Source organism: Cololabis saira, chromosome 17, assembly GCF_033807715.1.
Source record: "Cololabis saira isolate AMF1-May2022 chromosome 17, fColSai1.1, whole genome shotgun sequence".
In the NCBI taxonomy this organism is placed as follows: Eukaryota; Metazoa; Chordata; class Actinopteri; order Beloniformes; family Belonidae; genus Cololabis; species Cololabis saira.
This window is the reverse complement of record NC_084603.1, coordinates 38,524,309-38,534,450: the sequence shown is the minus strand read 5'-3', so window position 1 is coordinate 38,534,450 and position 10,142 is coordinate 38,524,309. Positions and strand designations below refer to the sequence as shown.

The window sequence follows — 10,142 nt, the reverse complement described above, 5'->3', positions numbered from 1 at the left end:
TTTAGTAAAGTTAAGATTGTATGAAGGTAAGTGATTTATTGTATTTTTTAAACTACCTTTTCTTTCTCTTGCAGAAAAAAACAACAAAAAAATGTGTCTTTAGTAAAGTTAAGATCGTATGAAGGTAAGTGAATTATTGTATTTTTTAAACTACCTTTTCTTTCTCTTGCAGAAAAAAAACAAAAAGAAAATGTTTCTTTAGTAATGTTAAGATTGTATGAAGGTAAGTTAATTATTTTATTTTTTAAACTACCTTTTCTTTCTATTGCAGAAAAAACAAAAAAACTTTGTCTTTAGTAATGATAAGATTGTATAAAGGTAAGTGAATTATTGTATTTTTTAAACTACCTTTTCTTTCTCTTGCGGAAAAAAAACAAAAAAACTTTGTCTTTAGTAAAGTTAAGATTGTATGAAGGTAAGTGAATTATTGTATTTTTTAAACCACCTTTTCTTTCTATTGCAGAAAAAAATGTGTCTTTAGTAATGTTAAGATTGTATGAAGGTAAGTGAATTATTGTATTTTTTAAACTACCTTTTCTTTCTCTTGCAGAAAAAAACAAAAGGAAAATGTGTCTTTAGTAAAGTTAAGATTGTATGAAGGTAAGTGAATTATTCTAATTTTTTAAACTACCTTTTCTTTCTCTTTCAGAAAAAAACAAAAAGAAAATGTGTCTTTAGTAATGTTAAGATTGTATGAAGGTAAGTGAATTATTCTAATTTTTTAAACTACCTTTTCTTTCTCTTGCAGAAAAAAACAAAAAAAACTTTGTCTTTAGTAATGTTAAGATTGTATGAAGGTAAGTGAATTATTGTATTTTCTAAACTACCTTTTTCTTTCTCTTGCAGAAAAAAAAAACAAAAAGAAAATGTGTCTTTAGTAATGTTAAGATTGTATGAAGGTAAGTGAATGATTGATTGTATGAAGGTAAGTGAATGATTGTAGATGAATTTGATTAGGACTGTAGATTACTTTAAAGTAGAAAAATACAGAGCTTTAGGAGGGTCTCCTGACAATGTTCTATCCAGCTGTTATTTACTGCAGTTCATGTATGAGTTTTACTACTGAAATAATCTTTCTTTTTGATACTTTAATCAGTTTGACTAATTCAATTATTGTTTTCTTTAATTGAACAATTGTATACATTATTTCATGTATGTCTGAGGTGGTTCTGGTTCTGGTTGTGTTGAGGGTGGTTCAGGACCAGGACCTCCATCAGGACCTCCATCAGGACCACGACCTCCATCAGGACCACGACCTCCATCAGGACCACGACCTCCATCAGGACCAGGACCTCCATCAGGACCTCCATCAGGACCACGACCTCCATCAGGACCACGACCTCCATCAGGACCTCCATCAGGACCAGGACCTCCATCAGGACCTCCATCAAGACCTCCATCAGGACCTCCATCAGGACCAGGACCTCCATCAGGACCAGGACCTCCATCAGGACCAGGACCTCCATCAGGACCAGGACCTCCATCAGGACCAGGACCTCCATCAGGACCACGACCTCCATCAGGACCAGGACCTCCATCAGGACCTCCATCAGGACCACGACCTCCATCAGGACCACGACCTCCATCAGGACCTCCATCAGGACCAGGACCTCCATCAGGACCTCCATCAAGACCTCCATCAGGACCTCCATCAGGACCAGGACCTCCATCAGGACCAGGACCTCCATCAGGACCAGGACCTCCATCAGGACCAGGACCTCCATCAGGACCAGGACCTCCATCACGACCTCCATCACGACCTCCATCAGGACCAGGACCTCCATCAGGACCAGGACCTCCATCAGGACCCCCATCAGGACCAGGACCTGCCTGAACTCTGCCTGTTCCTGGACCCTGCCTTGTCTCCTGCTCTCCGGTGCCTGACCTTGTCTCCTGCTCTCCGGTGCCTGACCTTGTCTCCTGCTCTCCGGTGCCTGACCTTGTCTCCTGCTCTCCGGTGCCTGACCTTGTCTCCTGCTCTCCGGTGCCTGACCTTGTCCTCCGGACCTGACACTGATTCCTGCCTGATCCTGGTCCTGTATTCCTGCCTGCTCTTCGCCCCTGTTGGGAACTAAAGTGAACCAGACTACTACCACTTTGTGCTCTGGGTGCTGCTTTTGGGTTCTCTGCCGGACGTAACAACCTAAGTATTTAATATTACAGATGATAAGTGGAAAATTATTTTCAGCTGCAGAATCCCATGCCTTTTTGGAAAGCAGTAATATTGCTTTTGCCCATTTACTGAATAGTTTAAAATTTCGGAAAAATTGACTCTATTGATATTTTTCTGTATCAGATTTTATAGTTCCTCTGCACACAGGATCATTTTATGTTGGGAGCTTGTGTCTTCAATTCCTTCTAAATCTTTTCTTTGTGTATAGCTACTGCGAGTGGTTCAATGAAAACAGCAAACCCAGGAGGAGAGAGCGGGGATCCTTGTCTGGTTACCCTGTGAAGTGTGAAACTCTGCCGTCATCCCCTCAGCGGTTCTAGTGGCTCTGGGTGAAGTGTGCAGTGTTTCTATCAAGTGGATGAATGACCCTCCAAAACCAATTATGTAAGGTGTGTAGTAAAAATGTCCAATTAACTATTTTCAACAAAGAATGAAATCAGTAAAAAAAACAACAAACCCTTGACCATGTGGATTAAATGCCCTGGGAGTAGCTGATTTGCTAGGAATTTGTAATTTTTAGTGCTGTACTCAGTTTTCATATTTAAGTTGCTAGATAAATAATATTTAATATAATACACTTTCAATTTGAATTCATTTTGAAAATTGCTACTTTTTATTGACCTAATTTCAGCGGATGGAGCTTTCATTCTGATAACTAAATACACAATGTCATGAGGATATTCATTTGTTTTTGTCAAATGGTTTTGGATGCAGGAGCTTTTTTTCTCACCACCAAAAGAAAAAGAAACCTGACAGCCCAGTCTGCTTGAATGTCTGTGTGATTAACTAGTTTGTACTGTAACGATAAAGACTTTTCTCAAATGGTTTGTGCAAAACAGCCCCTGTTTTCATCAAATCATGCCTTAGGGAATTTTGCAGTTGTAAGTAATATAACAGCTAATGGATTCAAATCAAATTTAAGGTACAATCAAACAAGTCATCTAATTGCATATGGAAATTCTGAGCTTGAAATTCTACCCAGAAATCATGATCAAACTGCACTGAAAACAATCAGGTTGCAGTCCAATTAAGCCCAAACTGTTGAGGGTTGAGTATTGTTGTGTAGCACATTGAAAAACTATAAAATGTTATTTTAGTTGTAGTTTTCCCGTTGTCAGCCTGGCAGGTTTTTACCATCTATGGTTTTAATCTGAAATTGGAGCAAATTCAGCTACAAGAGCGGCCTGGGGTTGATTTACACTTAATATTTAAAGTGATATAGTAATAAGTGTGATACTGAGTGTCATCTACTAAAAGAAACAAAATAATCCAATAGATCATTTATAAACCATTTACTGTAAACACGTTATCTACTTTATTTTTGGTTTTAAATAAACTGCAACAGCAATGTGCAACATTTGGTGTTTCTATTGGACTGCTTCAAGTGGAGTTGCTGATGGAATCAGAAATAACCTGCTAGTAGGAGACTCTGAGACAGATGAGACCCTTCCAGACCAGCATCAGCCAGTCACAGCGGTAGCAGGAAGTCACTAAATGATGGTGGGCATCTATTGGCTGAGCCGGCCCAGCCAAAACGTCATGTCCCTCATTATTTCAGAAATGTGTTTCTCTATATAATTTACCTGAAGTACAAGCCCCCCCAGAAAAACTAAACAAAAACAAATGTAAATGTTTATTTCTGCTACAAAGTTGAACATTAAAGGAGCTTGAGGCAGGATTTATGAAAACAATTTGTATGTTTTAAGTTTTCTAGTAATAATGTCAGATGAAGCGTTCCAAACCAAAAAGAATGAGTCCTCTAGTGTATCTCTCCGTTGCCTTGAACATGCTGTGTGCTGCAAAATGTGCTGCAATTCGGGCCCGAATTTCCCGCGCTGTCCTGCAGATGTGACGTCACATGACGCTGCATGTGCGTTCTCCCCGTTCTCCCGTGCCGGCTTCGCTGTTGGCTGCAGTACCCCCGACGGCCATCGTGGTGAAGGGTGGCGCTAGAGAGTCTCATTTCTTAAAAGGAGCCTCATGCTCCTTTAACATGGATGTCAGTGGCGGTTGACTCACATTTGGAGCCCGTCCCCAGTGGTAAGTCAGAGAATTGCAAATTTGACGTTGTTCTGGTCAGTCTGAACCTGGACGTTAGAATGTTGATGTTTTACTTGGTCCGTCTTCGGTGAGTCCTCATCATCATCATCTGCTAATTTTTGGTACAATTCCTTGTCAGCCAATTATAGCAGACAGTGGTAATTTTTCAGAGGGTTTGTTTTATATTTCAAGGGCATGTTTTTGATATGATTCCTCAGAAAATGACCTCTGTCAACAAAGCTAGCATGGCTTCAATGGCGGAATCTGCCATCCAGACCTTTCATCAACTGGAAAACAGTTAGCAGTAGCACCTCATATAATGAAATCACAAGAAAGAACAGCAGGAAGTTTTGAGCAGCTCCAGTCCTACATCCGTCAAGAAAGGGACAGCATTCCTCTCACTATACTCTGCTGGACTCCTCAGTTCCACATATCCTCCTATATGGACATTTGAGATATTTTCTGTGAATAGCTGTGAATAAAATGTGAAGTTATGAGATCATGAGGGTTTTTTAAACTTTGTTTATTGAATTTTAATACACAAATTGACAATGATAAAGTGCCTGTAAATGACAGTAACATAAGAGCCACAAACAAAACAAAAAAACTGACAGTCGGCTTGGCCATATTTCACATATTACAGTGACAGTAACCTCACTTTTCAAGTCAAAATAGAAATAAATAAATACATGACAAAAGGTAAACAAAAATAAAGGGGAATCTTATTCAGGTGTAACTGGGAACTTTCTCTGCATAGGCAAAGAAAGGTCCCCACATTTCACTACATTTCCTGGAAGAGCCTCTCAGTGTGTATCAGATTTTTTCAGGCCTGTATGTGATGGCGGTGTTGGTGATTTCCACCTCATTAGAATAAGAAGTCTAGCCAATAATGTCACAAAAGCTATCAGATCTGCTTGAAGTTTAGGCAAAGGCAGTTGAGAGATGCCAAACAAAGCAGTAATGGGATTAGGCTCAATAACTGTCCCAGTTACCTCTGTCAAAGTATTAAAAATTACAGTTCAATAGTTATAAAGGGATGATGTGCATGACCAAAACATATGCACATAGAGCTGCCAACCGTCCCTTGGAAAACGGAATGGTAGTACGTCCTGTATTGAGCTGAAAAGGGCGCACTTTGTCCCGTGTTACTGAGAGTCATAAAATAGTCATAAAATGTCATTAAGTTCATAAATTATTTTGTTCTGTTTTACTACAACTGTAGCTACAGTCATGGCCTTTGAGGCACAAATATGTTTACAAGTTTTCTACAGACTTTCTGTTTGCACTTTTGTTATTGCACTAAAAATGTGCACTATTGCAGAATGGATGTTCTGCTTTCTTTCTATTGTTTTATATAATTTTATACAATTTTAAGTTATGCAGGACAAGTTTCTGTTTGAGAAAGATACTTATTTTATTCAGTTCATTTTGTTATTTTGTATTAAAGTGAATTGCTGGATAATAATTAGTTTTCCATGTGTTCATGGCATTCAAAAATATGCATCTAATTCAATTCAGGTTCGAGTCAAATAGTTAAAAAATCGTTTCACTCACAAAAAAAGGGGCTAAAAAAATTCACCACGCCAGGAAAGGTGAAGGCAATCGGGTCAGTCGGCCCTGCAGATGAGGGGTCCCACTTTTTCAGGCAGTTGGCAATCCTATATCCACATGACTGGCGAGAACATGAGGTTTCTATCTACATTTGACTCCCAACTTCTTCTGGACTTGCAGTAGAAATGGACAAGTACAATAGTGCATTTGTGATGGAACTGGTATTACTGAGCAGTGAAGCGCAGGAACCTGCAGCAGATGGCGCCACAAGAACAGAGGAGTGTTGGTGGAGGGCGGTGATGAGGGAGTGCTCTCCACCCTGAAGGCTGATTTATGGTTCCGCGTTACATCAACGACGAGACTACGGCGTAGGGTGCGCGTCGCCGCGTACTCTACGCCGTATGCTACGCCGACGATTTAACGCGGAAGCATAAATCAGGCTTAACACACCTTCTCATCCTGGTCCTCCAGCCCTGCACCTGCAGCCTCCCCCCACCCCCCGCATCCCGCTGCTCCTCCCCGCATCTCCCTGACAGCGGGCTGGGGTGAAGGAGCCGTGCGCAGAGCCGGCAGCATGCGCCTGGAGAGGAGCCGCCCGGAGCCGCCGGTACCGGGCTCAGCTGGAGCAGCAGCAGCTGGAACAGCCGGAACATCTGGATCAGCAGCATCAGCTGGATCAGAGACCTCGGTGCTGTAACCGCGGGGACGCGGGGTGGGCGTGCGGGAGCGCAGCCACAGCCATGTAACGGTGTAACCTCGGTGATCCCCGCTGGAAGTTTGACTGCCATGGAGAGGAGCGCGGAGCGGCCGGCGGAGGACGCGTCCGCGCTGGCCGACGGGGAGCTGCTGAAGTGGGGCAAGGAGGAGCTGCTGCGGGGGCTGCGCAGGGCGGACGCCGACAAGCGGCGCGTCATCCTGGAGCACGGGAATCTGATGCGGGAGGTGAACCGGAGCCTGCAGCAGCACCTCACCGAGATCCGGAGTCTGAAGGTGAGGTGGGGGTGGGGGGGGGGGGATACCTGGGGGGCCCTGGGGGCCCACTGCACCAGGAGCCGCACTTTCCAGCTGTTTGGGGCTCTAGTTCCGACTGCTGTCGTGGGGAGGTCAGCCCTTAGAAACGAGCCAGAGCCACGCACTACACGTAGATTTGGTTCAAATGCTCCAGGGTATTCAGATCATGTAGCCCTGTGTGTAATTATATATAAAAAAAAATTGTGTTGGGACTCGATTAAAACAATTAATCTAATTAATTAGAGGCTTTGTAATTAATTAATTGCAATTAATCGCATATCAGGTCAACACATGGTCAAGGTTCCGGGGGCCGTCCTCGGGGAGTAGCAGGCGGGTCAGGAGGTCGGTCTGGGGGAGTAGCAGGCGGGTCAGGGGGTCGGTCTCGGGGAGTAGCAGGCGGGTCAGGAGGTCGGTCTGGGGGCGTAGCAGGCGGGTCAGGGGGTCGGTCTCGGGGAGTAGCAGGCGGGTCAGGAGGTCGGTCTGGGGGCGTAGCAGGCGGGTCAGGGGGTCGGTCTCGGGGCGTAGCAGGCGGGTCAGAGGGTCGGTCTCGGGGCGTAGCAGGCGGATCCGGGGGTCGGTCTCGGGGAGTAGCAGGCGGGTCAGGGGGTCGGTCTCGGGGCGTAGCAGGCGGGTCAGGGGGTCGGTCTCGGGGCGTAGCAGGCGGGTCAGGGGGTCGGTCTCGGGGAGTAGCAGGCGGGTCAGGGGGTCGGTCTCGGGGAGTAGCAGGCGGATCCGGGGGTCGGTCTCGGGGAGTAGCAGGCGGATCCGGGGGTCGGTCTGGGGGCGTAGCAGGCGGGTCAGGGGGTCGGTCTCGGGGCGTAGCAGGCGGGTCAGGAGGTCGGTCTCGGGGAGTAGCAGGCGGGTCAGGAGGTCGGTCTCGGGACGTAGGGTCAGGGGGTCGGTCTGGGGGCGTAGCAGGCGGGTCAGGGGGTCGGTCTCGGGGCGTAGCAGGCGGATCCGGGGGTCGGTCTCGGGGAGTAGCAGGCGGATCCGGGGGTCGGTCTCGGGGAGTAGCAGGCGGATCCGGGGGTCGGTCTCGGGACGTAGCAGGCGGGTCAGGGGGTCGGTCTGGGGGCGTAGCAGGCGGGTCAGGGGGTCGGTCTCGGGGCGTAGCAGGCAGATCCGGGGGTCGGTCTCGGGGCGTAGCAGGCGGATCCGGGGGTCGGTCTCGGGACGTAGCAGGCGGGTCAGGGGGTCGGTCTGGGGGAGTAGCAGGCAGATCCGGGGGTCGGTCTCGGGGCGTAGCAGGCGGGTCAGGAGGTCGGTCTCGGGACGTAGCAGGCGGGTCAGGGGGTCGGTCTGGGGGAGTAGCAGGCGGGTCAGGGGGTCGGTCTGGGGGCGTAGCAGGCGGATCCGGGGGTCGGTCTCGGGGAGTAGCAGGCGGATCCGGGGGTCGGTCTCGGGACGTAGCAGGCGGGTCAGGAGGTCGGTCTGGGGGCGTAGCAGGCGGGTCAGGGGGTCGGTCTCGGGGCGTAGCAGGCGGGTCAGGGGGTCGGTCTCGGGGCGTAGCAGGCGGGTCAGGGGGTCGGTCTCGGGGCGTAGCAAGCGGGTCAGGAGGTCGGTCTCGGGACGTAGCAGGCGGGTCAGGGGGTCGGTCTCGGGGCATAGCAGGCGGGTCACACCGAACCCGAGGAGCCGGCTTCGGGGGACTAAGGATCCTCGGGGCTGGCTGAGGGGGTCCGGGACCATCACAGGAGCAGGAACCGGGGCTGATGCGTCCGGGACCACCGCCGAAACAGGAACAGGAGACGATGCGCCCGGGATGTTCCTCTGTGCCTCCCGGCAGCCGAATTCAAAAAGGGTGATGTGCTCTTCCGCTGGGTCCATCTTGGCTGGTCCGTTCTGTCACGATTACGGTTTGTTGAGGACCCAAAGGCAGGAGAGCAGGAGGCAGGAGTTCACCAAAGCAGGATTTATTCAGCAAAACCAAAAGCGCTGCTGAGCAGGATCAAAAAAGGCAAACCAAAAACCAGAACTTAAACAGGATCAAAAACCACAAAAACTTGATATGCCACATGGAGGGAGGAAACAGTACGGACCAGCAGGGAGTAGAGGAAAGATAAGATAAGACTAGATATACACAAGGGATAACGAGACACAGGTGCAGACAATCAGGGCAGATGGAAACAGGAGGGACAGAACTGAAACACAAACTGGGGGAAATGTCAAACCCTGACACAAACGTTGGAAACAGAACACTAAGAAACTTTTTAAATTCACAAATTTCCAAGAAGGCACTACATTTTTGACTTTTAAGTTGCACATTTTTGTAAATATATATTTGGATCACAACAGAGATGTTGCTTACGCAATGCATAATCTCAGTGCTTTACAGTGAAATACGTAAATGTTCAGTGATGAACAGAAATCAAAGTATTTCTCCCTAAATACTATATGTATAAATACATATAAACATGCATTTATTTAGTTTAAAATTTTAATGATTGAATTTAAATTTTATCTTCTTTCTTTCTTGTATTTGTCTTATATACTTTTGATATTGATATATAAACTTCAAAATTGTTATATTTATATATCACGGAAATTGGGAAGGAAAAATGGAAGAAGGGAACAAGGAAAGAGGGGAAAAAAATAAATAAAGATGTGTGTCTGAGTGTAGGCATGTATGTGTGTAGATATGTAGATGTATATAGATTTCGTAAGTTTATTCATGTCTATGTATATATGTGTGTGTATGTATGTATATGTATACAGGCTAGGGGTAGTATTTAATATGTTTTTTACTTCTTCCTACTCCTCGCACAACACCGAACGCATTTGGTATTTATATTTGTTAATTCTCGTCTATGTTTACGAAAGTACATTTATTATTATTCTTTTTATCTTATCGATTGATTTTTTTGCTGTTTTATTTATTATTTTATTTTTTGTGCTAGTGTTTGTAATAAAGATATCAATAAAAAACGGATCTAGACATAAGGTGAAAGAGGAGTATTTTCCGTCCCAGTGACCAGTTTGACCTTAGCCGTTAAACAGTCCTGTATCACATAAACCTGCCACTCAAAGGAGATAGATGGATGTGTCTAGGGATTACATACATCATCTTTACTTAAAAAAACTAAAAACAAATGGGCAATACTAAGTACCCACCATGATTCCTTACATTGCAGTTCGACCTGTAGCATAGAGAAATTTAAATAGTTATTTTTCTGGTGGACTGTATCAGCCCTTCAAATTATTATACAGATATCTTTCTCATTTTTCACATCAGCTATAGTTTGAGGTTTTTGAAGATTCATATTAGGGCTGTAACGATACACTAATCTCATGATACAGTACGATACACGATATTGAGGTCACGGTAACGATACGAAACGATATTATAGCAGTATTTTTTTAACAGCCT

At 45.5% G+C, this 10,142-nt stretch overlaps 1 protein-coding gene across 1 annotated transcript in view; it reads left to right on the top strand.

Annotated features, from left to right (window-relative positions):
* The first annotated feature begins 6,328 nt into the window (after positions 1 to 6,328).
* LOC133463620 (coiled-coil domain-containing protein 85A-like) overlaps positions 6,329 to 10,142 on the top strand; it is a 55,962-nt gene continuing 52,148 nt past the window's right edge. Inside the window, exon 1 of the mRNA XM_061745250.1 lies at positions 6,329 to 6,754. Within this exon, the coding sequence (XP_061601234.1) occupies positions 6,551 to 6,754 (204 nt within the window). The 5' untranslated portion in view covers positions 6,329 to 6,550. The remainder of the gene's footprint in view (positions 6,755 to 10,142) is intronic.